Genomic DNA, 17,941 nt, shown 5'->3' with positions numbered 1-17,941 from the left:
GCCTGGGAAGACTGCGACTATTGCATGCAAATCCCAGTGGAAATTTCTATAAAAGATGTTGCAATTTTTAGAGCCATTTCTGTGCATGCACTGAACTTTGATTGACATAAATACAAGTACAACTTTGGCTTATTTTCTGCGCTAGGAAGTTCATTTCAGACTAGGATTGGTACAGTCTTCTTTCCCGTACCCTGAAAGCGCGATGGCATTGAACCTTGGACCTTGAATTAATGGTAATCTATGCAGAGGAGAGTGTCCCTTGCTGATCTGCAGATGTGGCAGATGGAGCCCTGTTTGTACTGTACCGTGTTTGGCAGCTTCCTTGCTGTATGCACAAGTGTCAAGGTCTTTCCAGTTCTGTGCTGTGGGCACGTTCTTCCTGCATGCAGCCTGTCAAGCTCCAGTCTTTCTTCAGGTTCTCTCCAGGCTTGTATGTGACACATAATTGAATTAACTGCATTAACTAGGCAAAGGATCAATGCGTTGGCACGTGCTTGCTTTTATTTGGAGTTTATTCTTAAGAAATTAGGAATACGATTCTGGAACTGCATGGGCTAGATTCCTGCCTTCTACTTTGTACTAAGATCATTTTGCTAAAAGTAATTCCGCTGCTGCTGTTTCTGCTTTTTGTTTTTACTTAGAGATTAATGGTGCTGTTTGTAAAGCTGGGTGGCAGCATATGCGGTGTTTGTATTAGTTAAATACCAAATCTAAGTACAGAACAGAAAATCCTACAAAGCAGGTACCCTCTACAGCCAAGCTGCATAAACTGGAGAAAAACTATAGGAGTTACAGCTATGAAGACAATTGTTTTTTTTTTCAACAGTACAGCTCTGGTGTTAATACATAGCAACACAAGATAACACAAAATAACATCAGTTGGTAAAAGCCAAACTTTCCATCCTAGACAAATTTTTGCTATTATCTGTAGCAACCTTTGCATAACAATAACTCCCTGGAGCTAAACTTAAGAAAGATTTACCCTACAGTTCCATAGTTTCTTGTGATTGTAGAAAAATATGCACTTCTTGTGTTGGCTCTTATTTGAAGGTAAACTGTGTGAGAATACATATGCAAGCATGCGCCATGAAAATAATAATGATCTATAGAACTTCTTAAAGGTTATTTTTCCTAACTAGATTCAGAGGTTAAGACTAAATGTTTTATATAGCATTTATATTGCAAAGATTGTCTGCATCGTTGCTTATGCTTGGTGGCTTACAGTACCTGCTTTTCTGTTTTGTCTTCTATGCCAAAGAAGGATTTGAAACCAGGGGATGAAAAAGTAAATCACTGGATTGTAATTCTTCTCCCTAGGCCAACACGTTTACCTGTCTGCAAAAATCAATGGTAATCTGGTGATCCGAGCCTATACCCCAGTTTCCAGTGATGAGACAAAAGGCTATGTTGATTTAATTATAAAGGTAAATTTTGATTTCCTTTCATACAGATGAATTGCTTACTAGAAGGAAGGAAACGACTTCGTTTTAGTGAAATAGAGTTTATTTTAATTGGTTGTCTTTCAGATAGGATGACTGCATGGCAAACTCACATTTACTCATGAATAGTGAGTTGTATACCTGTTGTACATCACAGAGAAATAGTAGTGGTGGGGGAGATGGAGAAGGGAGCTGGCAGTACCGCAGGAACTTCCCTAGTATTTTTTTTGGCAATTAACAAATAGCAATTGCTCTTCCTCAGGCTGCCGTATGCTGCTGTTAGTACTTACTGCTCATACCTGTAAGAGGGAACATGTCAGTAAGAACTGTCTTTTATGACCCTAGAGAGAGTGCAATTATACATCTGGAAGCGTCAGAAGTTGTGCTAATGGGCTTACTGAGAAACTGGGATAAAGAAATAAGGAAAATCCTATAAGCTAGGCAGTGCGAGATGATTTGATCCCAGGACTTCTGGATTTTCCAGTTGTTTCTTAAGACAGAGTTTGTACTTGGCAAAAATCTGGGCTTTTCTGAGCTTTTTTGTTTTCTCTGTTCTTCATGTTACATATATAGTGAATTATTATTAACGACTTAATACTTATCACGCGTCTTGAAAGGCTGAAATGCTAGTATGTGGTTGAAGTCTCTGGGAAGGTTGCAATGAGAGAAGATGCAGCAATGCTATTTTCAGAAAGAGTGATTACAAAAATGGGGTAACGTAAGGTTCTTGTTGGAGGGATGGTGAAATGAGGGCATAATCTGCTTGACACATGTTCTTACTAGCTCTCTGCTGTTTGCAGAGAGCATAACAGCAAGTGGATGGGAGAGCATTTTATTTACTTTGTCTGCTTACTGTTGCACGGCACATCAGATAACTGAGCAAAGAATTATTGCCATCTTTCTTTGAAATGGTAAAATGTTAGACTGCATGAAAACTAATGGCTGATGTCATAGAAATGATTGTTTTTGTAGGTTTACTACAAAAATGTGAATCCCAAGTTCCCAGAAGGTGGGAAGATGTCCCAGTACCTAGACAACATGAAGATTGGAGATGTTATTGACTTCAGGGGGCCAAATGGACTGCTTGTTTACAAGGGGTCAGGTACTGTGACACAAAGGTGGGAGAGCAGAAGGGAGGAACTTAATTAGTTGTTATCTGAGGTATTTCATAAACTGCGGTAATTTTGCAGAGAAGCTACTTTGAAAAGTGGAAAAGAGAAAATCCATGCCTTCTGATCTTGCCCAAAGGCCTGTCAGAGTTGGTTATGATGGAGAGAGTACTGAGTGTTTACAGAGTAATAGCTGGTTGTTGCCTTATTCCTGGGACCATATCATTATATCTGAAACATCTGCTATTGTATTATATTACTGAGAAGGCTGCACTGGAAGTCCCTCAGATACACACATGGAGAGAGACATTCCAGACATAGGGCAGGTTGTAGCCTCAAATGCCCTCTGAAAATCTCAGCAGTGTTACTAAATAACTTACTGTGAGCCAGCTCCATTTCCTTACTAAACCAAGTCTGAATCGGCTGGGAGGAAGTAGTACGTTCAGAGAAATAATCCTCTTTGAAGATGCTAGTAAAAGGCCAAAGGATTTTGCATTCATCTCGACAGAGAGGGACTGTGCACTTAATATTCCTGCTTCAGGGGAAGCAGTGCTCAGCGCTTCCCTGGATCGCGGCCTTTCACGATGAATAATACACTGATGAATCAGTTATATCTCAGAGGACTTGAGTGATGTATGTTTTACAAATGTTCCTTTCAGCTCTGATTTGGTTGCTATGAAGAGTAGTAGCTAGGAGAGCTTGTTACTAGTTGTAGATTTCTTTAAAGATAATTGGAGTATGTCCAGTGCCTTTTGTGTATGATGTTTCTCATGGGCTTTTCACTTGGGTCACTCCTTGGAGATGAATACAAACTCTCTGGTTTTGTAACAGTTTTAAAGTGATGGTGTACTCAGTTGTAGGTCAGAAATCAGCAAGGTCTTATCACAGGACATTAGAAGGCAGTCACCTAACTGACTGCAAGCAGCACAATGATCTCATTAACTGAAAACGAAAGACAAAAGCAAAAGTGCTTGATGAAGTATGCAAGGCTCCAGCGTACCTGATCATCTTTGCAGCGTCTTGCTTGATGCTGACTTAATACCACTCCTGTGAACGCGGACATAGAGAAATGACTAGATCCATGGTGTAAATGAGGATGATGAAGATGGCCTAAGAAACCTTCTCCTCTGTCGAGGCTATGGTTACCTTTAGCTACCACCAGCTTTCACAGTTGCTGAGTGTTTTGGTCAGTGATATGGGAATCCCTGAGTCTATCATAAATGATGTTGGTTAGCTGGGAAGGTGAAAATCAGATGTTCAAAGCTGTGAGTATACAAAAGGCTTCTAGGCTGCGCTAAGCACATTTAGCATTTCCAGGAGATCTGCCCTAATTAATTGGTGGGTGGTAGACGTATATTCCCATGGAAGTTGTATACGTTTTTGTTTAGGAGTTAATGTGTCTATAGGTTTTGAATATTTCTTCTAGGTACCTTTCTGATCAAGCCTGATAAGAAGTCTGAAGCACAGAAAAAGTTTGCAAGGCATCTTGGGATGATAGCTGGAGGAACAGGTACAACTATTCTCATCATAGCAAATGTCACTTCAGAGAAATAAGAGGTCTTCACGGATGCTCGTGAGGAGGCTAATGCACTGTACTCTGGCAGCAGAGCAGTTCCATGATCACTGCCTAAGCTGCTCTTTCACACTGCTTGTGTGGATTTGGTGTTTGGGTCCACCTGGGGCAAAGAACATGCTTGAAGTGTTGAGTAAGTTGTGTCTTAAGAGTTGAGCACTCACTGGATCTCCCCTCTTTTGAATCCTGATATGATCAGAATCTGACTGGTATTTCTTTCTGTACACGAGTGTTAGGTGATGTTGAAGCATTCCGGTGGCTTGAGCTCTGAGAGCTAGCAACTTTGTAGTTCTAGTCTCAGTTTACTCTGTGATCTCAGAGAAGTCACTTTACTCTCTGAGCTCCAATGTCAGTGACAAAAAATATTTTAGGAGAATGGCCTGAGGCTGAAATTAGTTGGTGTGATAAGAGAATGGTGAAGAGGGAAGCCCCAGAATACAAGCATTGTGGTTTTGTTTTAATTTTAATCGATTTGGAACAACAGAAACATCCCAACTTCTGCATTTGGCACGGATTGGAAATTCAGTGTTTTGTAGCCCTGTGCAAAATGAGCTCCCAGTGAAGACTGAGGGAATGCAGGAGGAAAATCGAAACTGCAGCCGTATGTGGATCGAAAGAATTGCGTTTCTAAACTGCCTTGTTTTGAACAGGAATAACTCCTATGTTGCAGCTGATCCGTCAGATCACAAGTGATCCTAAGGACTCTACCAAATGTTACCTTCTTTTTGCTAATCAGGTAAGCATACTGATCCACCTGTTTGTCCTCTGTTAATGGCCTACCTTTTTTGCTGGCCTGAGTTTTTGAAGCAGAAAATACTGCTCTGCGTGCTTCATGTCTTCCAGTGTCTGTCTGGTCTGTAATTTCAGCTAAATGTGTGTGACAAAATACAGTCTGAGATGGTTGATGGGTTCAAAGAAACCGGACTTTGTTCTGTTTAATTCTGTTAACCCTGGTTAACAGGAGCTAATTGTGATTCAAAAGTTGATCAGATTGCCATCTTTAAAACCGTGTTTAGGTGACTGTTAAGTCTCATAGTTGGTTGCTCTTACTCTGAATTTATAGAAGCCTGTAATGATAGTATCCTATCGTGTAAGGGGAAAGTTTGAATGAGTTACCACTGCATTTGTCTTGGTGCATGCTAGGTAAGCTCACATCCTATCCTAAGATGGTTTAGAGCTAAATCGCAGTCTCATTTTGCAGACGGAAAAGGATATATTGCTCAGAGCCGAGCTAGAAGACATTGCTAAGAGGCATCCCGATCAGGTCACACTGTGGTATACCCTGGACAGGCCCCCACAAGGTAGGCTACTGGTACACACTGGACATATGCTTACTCTTGTGAAAACTGCTGCTGTTTTCATAACAGCATTATCTTTGTGTCGGTAAATCAGTTTAAAGCACATATTTTTGTGTGTTAAGATAGCATCCTTTTTCCCCACTTTGCTCACTTAAAGTGGTAGAGGTATTCAATGATACTGGTCCTTGAAACCACCTAGCATTTCTTTTTTACTCTTTTAACAACACTGCAGAACTTCTGTCATGACCAAGCTTGTAGCCTTACCACTGGATGATCTCTTTTCCAGGATTTTCCAAATGTGTTGAGTGGCACAGGTCTCAATATCTGTCCCTGTACAACTGCCCTGGGTGACCTCTCTCTTTGGAAGAAAACCTAATTTATTCTTCTTGTTTATTCCTGCCTGATAGCTAATTTGTTTAAAGCTCTCATTTATTCATAGGCATTCTTGTCTGAAAGTCTGCATCGTCCCTTTTCAGACAGATTCTTGTTAGCCACGTGCTTATTGTCCTCTTTAAAAGGGATCATGAGGTTTGAGCACAGTGGGAGATTTGTCCCCATCTCTGCTTAGTTGTAAAACCTTCAGCTACTTTGTGAGAAAAACATACGCAGTTTAAAGAGATTTCAGACTGTACAGAGTGAAATTAATAGTCTGATGTGTTTGTTTCAGAGTGGAAGTACAGTTCTGGCTTCGTCACTGCAGACATGATTAAAAGCCACCTCCCTTCCCCTGGCAGCGAGACGCTCATTCTTATGTGTGGGCCACCACCTATGATTCAGTTTGCCTGTCAGCCCAACCTGGACAAACTCGGCTATCCCAAGAGCAGTATATTTTCCTATTAACAGTGATGTCATCCGGTACTTTTTCTTACGGTAAGTACTGCGTATTTTCCTACAGGAATGACTGGTATGTAACTGTACACTATTTCTTAATTTTGTGTGTGTTTTTTTAATGGCATAGTTCAATTTCTGAGTTTTAACTTCGTAATGACTTTTGACAATTTTAAGAGGCTGAGAAATTATTTTCAATTACGTGGGAAGTAACTTAGTCTAAGTTAATACGAAGTGTTACATTTGTAGTTCTAAGAAAACTGTGTGTAATTTGAGAAGTAGGACAGCAATAAAATGACTTGTTTGTTAATGTGGATATGGAACTTGGGAGAGGGCTGTGAAACTGGACTGGGATGATGTGAGCGCTCTACAGGTAATTAATTTAGTTCGTTCTGGTGAAGGAGAGAACAAAGAACAATTTTTTTTTCTCAAAACGCTACTTTCTAGCCCTTTACAAGACTGTAAGCAAAATGTCACAGTATGCCACTAATAGAATTTAAGTAACATGTAACGGCTTATTTTTGTAATAGTAATTCTCATTCATGTGGAAGTTATTGAGGAGAACATATAATGTCATGCTGTCTTCTGATGGCCTTAGCTAAACCATCGCTGCCAACTATATATGGATGCTCTGGATTACACATACAGAAATGAGTATCCAGGGATACTTTTGTCATCGTAGTTAGTGCTTGTTCTTTTGGCTGTTCCCTTTGCTTAAGAGAAAGCATGGCTTCTTCCTTCCTATTGTAAGCTACGTTGAGTCAATCTTACATTCAGCTGTGCCCTGTCTGAGTATTTTTACCATGTAGCATTGAATTTTTAGCTGTCAGTACATGCAGTACTGCATATTCGTTTTCAGGAGTTAGTTTGTACTACAATTGCTTTGAGTCTGAAAAATCTCAGAGACACAAGACTTGTTTCTTCAGATGCAAACAACTGTGCTTACTAAATATTTTAATTCCTCTGAAGCAAAATAAACCATGTAGTAATTAAAGCTTGACATAGGGACGTTGTAGCAATAATGCAGAGAAAGACACAGGCATTCACAATGGTGATTCTGTCCCTGATAAGGAATCAGCCACCTCTGTTTCTGTTAGAGTCATTCCACAGTCAGGAAGAAATGGAAGAATGTTCAGAATTTATTCATAACAGTCAAAGGTGTAAGCACTTATGCCTGTGTTATAACTAGGATTTCTTACTGTATTAAAAAGGAAGATAATGTAGATTAAATATTCACATCCAGCTTAGCACAACACTACAGTGCTATAAATACAGCCTCAAAAGAAATCTGCAAAGCTACTTGGAATAGCTCAGTGATACTAAGGGTACCCCTGCCAGAGCAGTTATTACAGTATTACAACTAGGATGAATCTGATCAGTTAACCCAACGGGGTATTTCATGTGTCTGTTAGTGCTAGTGACCAGCTCATATACTGACTGCACTACCTCGTTGCCAGGTTAGAGGTGTAGTTGACTGGTATGTTTAGTTTGTTCGTGTACAGACTTATTTATCATTCCTTTGGATTTTCAATTATCTTACTGTTCAGTGACTGAAAAAATCAGCCTTCAGTTTAATGTTTTGAACATCTAAATCACGCGTAGGTTTTAAAATCTGATAATAGAGTGCAGGGTTATGAGGGTCTCATGAAGTGAGGACTAGACAGCTCTCAAAGATCCCTTGCTACATACTCTGGACAGTACCTGAGATTTCCCATTTATTTTGGGAGGTTTGTGGCTAGGAGTAGCCCACCCTTGGGCTATATTAATAAACACACCAACATCTTGTAGCCAGAAAGGCGAGAGTAATGCAAACCATGCCTATCCATACAAAGCCTTTTCTTTACAGTTGGACAGATTTCTTTTCTGGCATTTCTCTGTATAATAAGATGTTGTGTTAGCACCTTATTAATACATAAGAGGCACATGCTATCAGATTCCACAAGCAATTGCAGCTGCGAAGAAGACAGTTTCACCTTTGAACTCATGTAAGCAGTCAGAAGATGTGTTTCCCTGTTACAGTACTGCTGTCCTGCGTACCTCTGTAGGATAGCTACAGATCTATTTTGTCAGGTGCTTAAAAAGAAACAGAGGTTTGTTTTACTGTAGTACTTGCCTGATGTGCCCTAGTCACATTTTACATGTGACAGAGCAATAGTGTTGATCTCCCATTGCCAAATAAACTACTCTATGAAAGTCTGCCTGTAGATGGAATGAAGAGAGAACTGAAAGCGTAAAATAAAAACATTCTACTACCAGCTCCAGCCCTGAAGGCTGTTTGCAGGCATATGTTTAATTAGCTGTAACAATGGAAAAGAAATTACTGTTATAATCATTCCTTGTCTTCCTGAAAACCTGTGCTGCATCTTGCACTAACCAGGTATTATGCTAAGAATGTTCTCTCTGAACTGTGTGGATTGTTCAGAAAGCTTGTGAGCGCCCTGCTCCTTGCACGTGTACCTCAGTACTAATCATTTTAGACAAAACAGGAAAGTACAGAAAAAGCCCCACCAGTAGTTCAACTTAAAGGCCTACAATTTGAAACAATCATGCTGGAAATTCTGTCGCAGCGTACAGCAAGCATCATTCTAAGTATTTTAGTTATATCTTCCATTAATTGCCCTTTGATTTAGCTAAAGATTTGTGAACAAGCCATCTTGATTGTCATCCTCCAGCAAGGGCTTGGTGGATACTATTACATTTTATTTTTCCTATTCTAAACTGTGCTTATTTAAAAAAAAAAAAAAGAGGGCAGGGCACATACTAATGAAAGGGGTGAGAGATTAAAATCCTTTTATGGGAAAGTATCTCTGGCAGGACTGCAGTAATAGTGAGCCATTACAGCTGCACTTGGCAGCACCTGTCTGAATTGCTAGGTGGCTCTGATTAGTCCATGTGGTATAACAGAATATTAATGATTCTTGCATTACAACTTGATTATAAAAATAAAAAAAAAAAGACTTTTCCTATAACAGTACATAAACATACCATGTAAAAGACGATAAAATACAAGGGTAAAACATACTGGCTTTCCAGACTCCGCATAAGAAACAATTCTGTAGCACTTCTTTCAGCACCTGTTTGACATTACATTAAGTGGAAAGTAGTGCAGAGGAGAGTTACCTGTGAAGTGTTGCTCTGTTAGCAATACTAAATACTACATGGTGTGTGTCACTATAGAGGAAAAGAGGTAAAGCTTTTCTGTACCACAGCATCAGGCTTCTCCTGGCCCGCCCCGAGCAGGCATGAGGTATTAGTGGTCTTGGTCACGTTGAAATATCATCTCCAGTCTTCTAAGGTAGGTGTTAAAAATCTGCTGTCATTTAGCATTTCATCTTGGCTTAACATTGTCTGAAAAAAATCACAGCAATAGTAAAACAAGCGGACATAGTCAGAGGCCTAGAGTTTAGTTCAAGAAATCCAGCTGTAATGAGATCAGATTCACAACAGAGGGGGTTAGAGCCACATAACATTAAAAGGAATCTCCTGACTGGCTGCTTTAAATAGGGAAACTAGACATTTTCAACAAATTTTGTGTGTGGCATTGTTCATACATCTGCAGTCAATTAACTAATTAAAAAAAAATTGACTGACATGGAGTCAGGAATATGCAGTGATTTATTTCCCTGTGCTATTTTTCTCTCTTGGACATCTTCAAGTCTTAGCTCTTTGCTAGTCTTTGGGATGGATGCCTGTCACTGTGTCACAGAGATAGAATTGGTGAAAACTTAGAAGATGCTGAAGTGAAACTTTATTTCTAGTATAACTTACTTAAGTGATTTTGGGGTTTTTTTTTTGAGTGTCATGTGCAACCAGGCTCTAAGGAGGTGCATTCCAAGAATAGTGACTCACCAGCAATAACCAACTTTGAATTCTAGCAGAATACATTTGTGACTTCAAAAGGAATAAAATTGGTACATACCGTAAGATTGCTTATGCCTTGAGAAAAAGCCCCTATTTGCTTTACTGTTCCTTCTGAGTGTTCCATCTGTAAAAGTATTCAGCAGCTAGTTCAATTCCGACACTGTGTGCAATATTATTCACTGTACATGCATCTTGGGGAGGTATCTCTGCCTTGACAAGTGAAGGTGCTGTACTTCTAAAACCTGATTTCAGCACATTTCCAAGTTGCAAATTAACAAAAATGTCTCCATGCTATAAAGCGTATGAAAATGCATTAACGGAGGATTAAAGAAAGATTGAATCCCGATTAAGAGAACTGATTCCATGGGACCTGAGCTGTAATTTAGACAAGAAAAGGAATAGCATAACTCATTATCAGTGAAAAGTAATATTTTCCAGAAGGTGAAGCACATAATTCCAGTAATTGAATTGCCTCCATAGGCAAGGATTAACAGTTCTACCTCTTTTTACACAAAAAGGCTATCAGTACTAGGGCACTAAGGTTTTGCTGTATGACCACACGCTCAGAAACCGGGCTTAAGTAAAAGGCCACTCTCCTAGTGAAAAAAATAGAATGTTTCTGTAACACTTGAACAGCTTTGCATTGTAAGCTGTTGGCTCAGAGTTAATGCATTCCCTTTCAGCTCGTAATCGTGTAACTGGACATGCATACTGAATTACAGTGCATATATTTGATTCTGTCAGGGTTTGCTATTGTCCCCACGTAGGAACAGCTCTTGATTTTTTACGATCGCGCACACTGAGAAAGACAACGGTTAGATAATGACAACCAATGAGATGTTAGATGCAGTAAACCATGCAGATGACAGAATGACTTCCATAGTTAGTCTTAGCAATTTTGTGGCCGTTTTCACACTAAGTTTAAAATGTTTCACTAAGGTCACTGGAAACAGGACTGTTTACCTCAGCTGCCTCTGAGTCTTGTGTGTTGCCAAGTTCACACAAGCCTTCAGTAGCTCCATTTTTCAGGGTTTACATTCCTTTACACAACAACAAAGTAGAGTTTGAGGGGTTTTAATTTTCATCATTTATGCAAAGTCTGGACACAGTTTCATTAAGCAGTTCACTACCAAATGACAAAAGTGAATTATTTAAATGTTGGTTTATTAATAATCTTGTTCATTACTGCGGCCATTTTTTTCACGTATACTGTTTAAGCATAACTACTTCCCACTGTACATAATAAAATAATGCAGTGTGATTCCTTGATTAATCTGTTAGAAATCTACGATCCAGTTGTACTTTAATATATAACTTGATAGATCTGTACAAATTAGTCCAAATAAACTTATCACATTAAAAACTGCCCATATAAAGAAAAAAGGTGTGTGCCATACTCAGGTTATGAAAGCCAAACGTACAAAAATCTTCTGTTTACTGTAGCCTCTACCTTAATAGCCAAAATACACTGACCTTCGTAGTGTAAAGGCGTTACCTTCCTGAAAAAGGGCTTGAAGATGAGTGAGTTCATTGTTACGTTGATTAAAAAAAAAACAAACAACAAACCTTGACATTCTTAGTATAGAACTCTTTCAACGGTCCATAGCCAATAACTTTCTCAATGAGTTCATGCAGATGCAGCAAATACTGTTATATGGTAACATTTGATTATTTGCAAGCTTTGGAATGCAGGAAGAGGATGAGATGAGAATGGCATCAGTCTGTTTGTCCCACCTGGTCCAGTTCCCTATCAGTGAGTGGGCTAAGGCCTTTGTATCCAGCGTAGTTCTTCTGAGTACCATTTGTAGCACCTGGGTTCGTATCCATAGGACAAACGTAGTCCGTTGATTCATCAAATTTCTTTTTTCTTAAATTTCCAAAGTGTGAAAATCCAAGTTTCTTTGGCTAAAATAAGAAAGCAAGTTTTAAACATGGAAAATAAGGTTGTTCTTTAAACATTCAAAATCCTTTCCTTTTGATTTACTCGTGTACCGTAGTCCTTCAAGTACATAGATTCAGAAATATATATAATTGTTTAAAGTGGGAGTTAAAGTTCATTTCAAATATGTTTAAACAAACTCTTTTCTATGAAAAGATGGGATTGCATGCTAATTTCAGAAACAAATTTAAAAAGATAGCTACAAATTAAATGCCTTGGTATCTGGAGTTAAGGAAAATGTAGCACTGCTTCTAGAACTGATCTCTCTCCGCCCACGTATGTTCCATATTTTCTTTATGAGAAATGAGAGAATAAGGCTGAGATTCTGCAATATCTCATTTTCAAAAGCAGCACGTACCCGAACTTTGGCAGTGGTGGTCAGAGGCGTGTATGCTGTTGACTCCGTTATGTCCCTTTTCTCTTGTTGTGCCTCTGGTCCAATTAATACATTAAAATTGGTTGTTAGGTGGCGTCGCAGTAGGGTCTTCTGAGGTGGGATATTCAGCAGCATTGCCAATGTGTCACCATTGAAGCGAGGTTCAAGAATCTATTAAAAAGATCAATTTTTTTATAATACGGTTAAATATTTGCAATAGTAAATCAATATGGTCCTTAGCAGAGGGATTTCTTCATTCCGTCTATGCTAGTCTTTTTTTAAGTCAGTAGCAATATGACAGGTGCTAGGTTTGAATAGGAAACATGTGGCATTAGGCACTAAGAAATGCAGGGTGTGATCAGACAAACACCCAATTATATTTACCATCAACAAAGTTGTTTTGGGGATTTCCTGCTGTACTTCTTTTACTACTGTATTATTCTAAAAACAAACTTAATCTTAGCACATTTTTTCTATTTAATTTTTGCAAAAAGTCTGCAGCACTAGAATGACAGTATTTCAGAACTCATCTTTTCAAAGCTACAAATCGTATTTTGAATCAGAAAAACTCTCACTGCAGGCAAGACAGATATGAGTTCAAAACAATTATTTCCTGTGGCAGGGCGTCAGCATAATTTTATTAAAGCTGCTCCACGTAACACTCAGTAATACAGTAACGGTAATTTTCCCCACAATACCAGCTGTTGTTTTCTAATGTACTACTGTTGCTGTTAAACATATACACAGCTCACCACTGATTATAAGAACGTCTTAGCAGTTGCTTTTCTATTTAAATTTTCTTTTGTAAAATTAAGATGCACAGATACAGAAGCTTTTTAAAAGGCCTGATCATGCTTTCATTTTGCAAATGCCCATTTGCGTTTCGTGGTGCGTGACAAGCACCAGATAAAATAACGTTTGCATTGTCAATTCTTTGTAGATATGTAGTAAGATGTTAAAAAGAATTCTTACAATGAGGCCACCGTGCACTCCACTTCCTCGGAGGTTTGGTGCATATTCTGCTAAATCAACTGATCGGAGCCATTCCATCACTCTGTGATTGGACCACTGCACTACTTCAGAAGGTGAAACATTGCTCTGTTAAAGTAACCAGAAAAGATGATGACAATACATCCTGCTCTGTCACAGTGTTTCACAAAATGAAACCCGAGTTTAGATGAAAACATGGTTTCCTTTTCAACAAAGAGGAGCACTTCCTCTTTTTGTTCAAGGCATCTCTTAAACATCCTCTGATGGGGTGGTAGGTATAGTCTAGGACAGATGAAACCTATATAGTGCATCACATTCTAAAATAATAGAGTACACATGCCGGGTGTAAAAATAATAAACATTTTGAGAAGTCCATTATTAATAAGGCTGTCACAGTATCACTAAGAATAAGCTCTGCTGACCAGGTAGAGTGAAAACAATACGCAGTCTTCCATAATAAAATTAAGACAGCCAAGAAAGAGCATCCAAATTATTCCATCAAAACTTGAATTAACTTAAAACGGAGCAAATAAGTTTCAAAGAAAGGTGCATAACGTTCATCTAATAAATAGCTCAATCACTTGTGAACTGAGCAGGTTTTTATTATCAGAGAGGACGTGTTATATTCCAGAGCAGGAATGCAGCACAGCTACTGATTAGTACAATAATGGAGTAATCAGCGCTTGTTTAAATGAAGTAACTTAAACATACTTTTACCTCCTCAACTGGTCGTCTGCGAAGACAGTGGGGATTAAAACTGTTGACATGCAGCACGTGAATGGCACACTTAATACTCAGATGATGCAGCTGACTGGTGACTTTCAGAAAGAGAAGGTCATTCTGTGAAGGAGAGAGCCTTTTAAGCAGCAAAGAACACATTCAAAAACAGGTACCTTCCCCAAGAAGTAAGATTCCAAGCTTTGTATGTAGTTTTTGGTTTATAGTATTGCACCATATTAACATGGTTAAAACTGAAGGAGAGCTTATAGCCTATTAAGTAAAACCAGGGCTCGTGGATAGTTTTTGGTCTGATTAAGATGGTCTTGCAGTAGGATCACTGAAGCTAGCAACTCACACCTGGCATGGACCAATAGAGATCATACTTCTATGGCAAAGGTTGTATTTTTGATAACTGCTATATTACGCATTTTTATCATAGCACAGTAAAAAAAAAACAAATATTATCCAAACCTGGGCAGGGCAGCTGTGTAAGTAAACATAATGGCTATGTGTATTGTATGGTTCGCTGCTAATGTGATCAGAGCTGTACAAGTTACTGGATTTGCTGCTTACCTTTAATTTACCTAATGTTGATAACTTGGTGAGGAGAACAAAACATTCAAGAAGCTGTATGTAAAACAGGTCATTTTACCTTCAAGTCTTAGTGCGTCGCGTGATATTGAAAGAAAAACTTCTGCAGAAGTCAGCTATAACGCTATTACTTATTTTACGTACCTTAGGAATAGTAATCATGCACTAAACACAATGCATAGGAATTCCTACCTTCATTATTTCTGGTCTGCAAAAAAAACTAATTCTTTAGTCATTCTGAAGTTCAGAGTTCAGCAAAAAAGATTCTAGCTTACCACAGTTAAGTACTGCAACATTCTCCCATCAACTCTGGACTCATGAAACTGGTCTTTGTACTGAGGTAAACCAATATCATCAAGCCAGCCTGCAGATAGAAGAACAATGGTGTACCCAAGTCTGCATCAGTGAGAATGAAGCCAGTTTCTTCTGAGGCATTCCAGTAGCTCGTTCCACCTATTCACTTTCCAAAGGACAGCCGCTATCAGGAACCTCAAAGCAATTCCCAGCAGCCAGCTTTGTTAACAATACCTCTGCTGTATTTTAAGTATTTACTTTCTGCAGCGTAACTGAGCGCTTGCGAGACCGAGACCTCCCACCCCTATTTATATTCGTTCTCCCTCAAGAAGGATGGGCTGCCTGAGATAGGTTCTTGTTTAAGCAGTTACCAGACATCTTTTTGAGAGCACTAAGTTTCAACAGGGAATGTTATTTCATAGAATGATCATTTTTGTGTTGTTCTGAACATTAAATATACAGTTTTATAGTGAACTTATATGAACTTCCCATGGGAACTCTACCATTCAGTTTGCAGAGAAATTGTGGAATAATTTGTGAAACACGGATACCATCATCAGATTGTTAGATGATATGTGCTTTATAAAGTATTCCTCCCAGTGCTGTTTTACACTTGAGATTGTACCAAGCGTGCAAATACACCATACAGTCATCTCCTTGAAGGAATATTCATCTGATGATTGATCTGAAAATACTCAAGTTTTTTAATTCCTACTTCGCTACATAAAAGAAACAAAATTCTCCAAACAACTTTTTTCTAAACAATTTTTCAAACACTTACGTGTCACCCAGATATGATCAAGTTGTGCAGACTTCTCATCTTGTTTTGTATTTATTGATTTAATGGCCAAAACTAATTTCTTCCTGTGCAGTGGGTGCTTTATTCCCATTTCCTGTAATAATAACCGTTAACAAATAGTTTGCTTTGCCTCTGGCTCTTTTCATCTCATTAAACATCTAGGAACACATTTCAAAAATGTGGAATTGCCAACTGTTGGAAGGGGTCTGGTTATACAGAAGCAACTGGAGTTTGCTTAGGAGAAACAGGTACAAGTATTACCTTTTCCATGTCCTGAGGCGTCGCAGTTAGCAGTGTATGGCCGGAAGTCACCCACTGCCGTGCAAAAATGACGTACTGCCCAAGACCAAAGTCCTCAAGCCAGTTACAAACTCTTTCAGTACTCCACTGAGCAAACGGAGCATTGTAGTCACTGAAAAATAAAAGAACTCTTTGAAAGTCTTAAAGAAAAGAATATGGAAATTATGAGAGAGACCATCGCAGACTAGAGGAGATACTAAGGGCCAGGTACTAGCGTGCTTTATCCTGGGCAGTAATCAACTCCAGCAGCCATTCTTGCAGTGCATGCTGTGTACGAGCGTCCTCGTAATTTGACTACCCAGCTTCCTCTTGTGGTCATTTCGGGCAGGGCAGGAAGAGGAGGATACAAGTTTCACACAGAAAAGGGAAAGGACATAAAAAGGTAATTGCTGTACTTCATGGTTGCAGATAGTCCCACAGGAGATGATGATGAAAAATTTTCTGGTGACATTTTTGGCACGGCTACCTGCAGTTGAAGGAGTGCAGATAGGCAAACTACTTGGGCTACACTTTCTACCAGAGAAATTCTTTCCAGATGTGGAATTCTGTGTGTAATTAAGTATGTTAATGCATATTTCACAAGAGGAACATTTTACTGTTCAGTAAACACTATATAATAAGCTGTGCAAGAAAAAAATGTTACCTTTTCTGGCCTTTGGTTTCCTTTGATCTGGATAACCGAGGTCCAGCTGTTGCACGGAGACCACCCCGTCGAAACTCTGCCAACCCCAGGTCGTCTGCAGGGAAGTTACCAGACTGAGTTCTTCTTATTCTTTCAAAACAAGAGTGCCAAGACAGTACTGTTAGCATCCAGCAGCAAACACTTGTTTCATATGGAAACTGTAACGACAGCTAGAAGCTGTATTAATCTTCCTGTAAACCTCAAACATCTGATTCGAGCAGCAGTTGATGAAGTAGCAGGCACACACTGTCTAGACCTAACCCAGGAAATAAAGAAAAGCTTTGCAAAGCAGCTGTGACCCTTCAACCCAAATAATAATTCACACCAGAGATCAGACTTGTAAATGGCTGCAGTCCTGAAGTAGATGAAAGGAACACACTAAAACTTGGTATTCTCAATTGTCAGCACAATAACAATAATGTATTATTTCTTCCGACAGCACGGCACTCTGAACCTTACCATCCGCTTTCCTCCACCCATGTGTACACAGAGACACACCTGTACAATCACAGAGCTGCCTTCCCTCCTTTTCCTGAATTTTATTTTACTCTTGCTGTATCTTTTGATGAGAACTGGATGAATTCTGGGTTCGAAGTGCTGTGCCAAGGAACTAAAAAAAATTATCTTACTTTCCCCAGATTTTCTTGATCCCTTTTGGACTCTTTCTGTTTTCTAGAGACAGTGGAGACTGTGGACCCGAATCCGTTCCCGAAGAAGGAGGTGAAAGGTCGTCAGAAACTACTGTACCATCCATGTTCTCTGTTTCTCCTGGGTTAACAACAATAATTGTCGATAATTAGTACAAAGTGTGACCAAGTTGTTATATCGGTGACTAATTCTTAAATGAAAAAACATAATGAAGTACAGATAGCTATAAAAATGTCCTTATATAAAAATAATCTTGCTCAGAAGTTTAAAAAAAGAGTAGCTGTACATTTGATACAAGAAAGGGGTATTATAATATTGTTATTTCAATGTATTTTAAAACATTAATTCCAGATCTTTATCTACTCTCGTGTTTCCTATTGTTAACACCAAAATTTGTCCCTCAAAATCAGTGGGAATTTTATTGTTGACTTCAGTGAAAGCAAAATAAAACCAAGAATAAATACCTTAAAAAAAAAAAGAAAATCCCATCTGAA

The 17,941-nt window shown here is 38.9% G+C and overlaps 2 protein-coding genes across 18 annotated transcripts in view; one reads left to right on the top strand and one right to left on the bottom strand.

Annotated features, from left to right (window-relative positions):
* The window catches only part of LOC110400775 (NADH-cytochrome b5 reductase 2), a 22,204-nt gene extending 4,263 nt beyond the window's left edge, over window positions 1-17,941 (top strand). For all 3 annotated transcript variants that reach the window (XM_021400961.1, XM_021400960.1, XM_021400962.1), the window contains 7 exons: window positions 1,318-1,424; window positions 2,412-2,541; window positions 3,975-4,058; window positions 4,772-4,857; window positions 5,323-5,422; window positions 6,087-6,289; window positions 17,476-17,941. In XM_021400961.1, coding sequence (XP_021256636.1) covers window positions 1,318-1,424; window positions 2,412-2,541; window positions 3,975-4,058; window positions 4,772-4,857; window positions 5,323-5,422; window positions 6,087-6,259 — 680 coding nt within the window. In that variant the 3' untranslated portion in view covers window positions 6,260-6,289; window positions 17,476-17,941. The remainder of the gene's footprint in view (window positions 1-1,317; window positions 1,425-2,411; window positions 2,542-3,974; window positions 4,059-4,771; window positions 4,858-5,322; window positions 5,423-6,086; window positions 6,290-17,475) is intronic.
* PPFIBP2 (PPFIA binding protein 2) overlaps window positions 10,032-17,941 on the bottom strand; it is a 92,857-nt gene continuing 84,947 nt past the window's right edge. For 13 of the 15 annotated variants that reach the window (XM_021400937.1, XM_021400936.1, XM_021400940.1 and 10 more), the window contains 9 exons: window positions 17,429-17,567; window positions 16,761-16,889; window positions 16,079-16,229; window positions 15,800-15,911; window positions 15,000-15,088; window positions 14,125-14,253; window positions 13,396-13,521; window positions 12,406-12,594; window positions 10,032-12,013 (listed from right to left, as the gene is read on the bottom strand). In XM_021400937.1, coding sequence (XP_021256612.1) covers window positions 11,825-12,013; window positions 12,406-12,594; window positions 13,396-13,521; window positions 14,125-14,253; window positions 15,000-15,088; window positions 15,800-15,911; window positions 16,079-16,229; window positions 16,761-16,889; window positions 17,429-17,567 — 1,253 coding nt within the window. In that variant the 3' untranslated portion in view covers window positions 10,032-11,824. The remainder of the gene's footprint in view (window positions 12,014-12,405; window positions 12,595-13,395; window positions 13,522-14,124; window positions 14,254-14,999; window positions 15,089-15,799; window positions 15,912-16,078; window positions 16,230-16,760; window positions 16,890-17,428; window positions 17,568-17,941) is intronic. The other 2 variants (XM_021400938.1, XM_021400950.1) reach the window with 2 other exon arrangements.

The sequence above is a fragment of the Numida meleagris genome, chromosome 6 (genome assembly GCF_002078875.1).
Source record: "Numida meleagris isolate 19003 breed g44 Domestic line chromosome 6, NumMel1.0, whole genome shotgun sequence".
Lineage (NCBI taxonomy): Eukaryota > Metazoa > Chordata > Aves > Galliformes > Numididae > Numida > Numida meleagris.
Note: the sequence above shows the minus strand (reverse complement) of the source record. Positions and strands in the feature narration are given on the sequence as shown.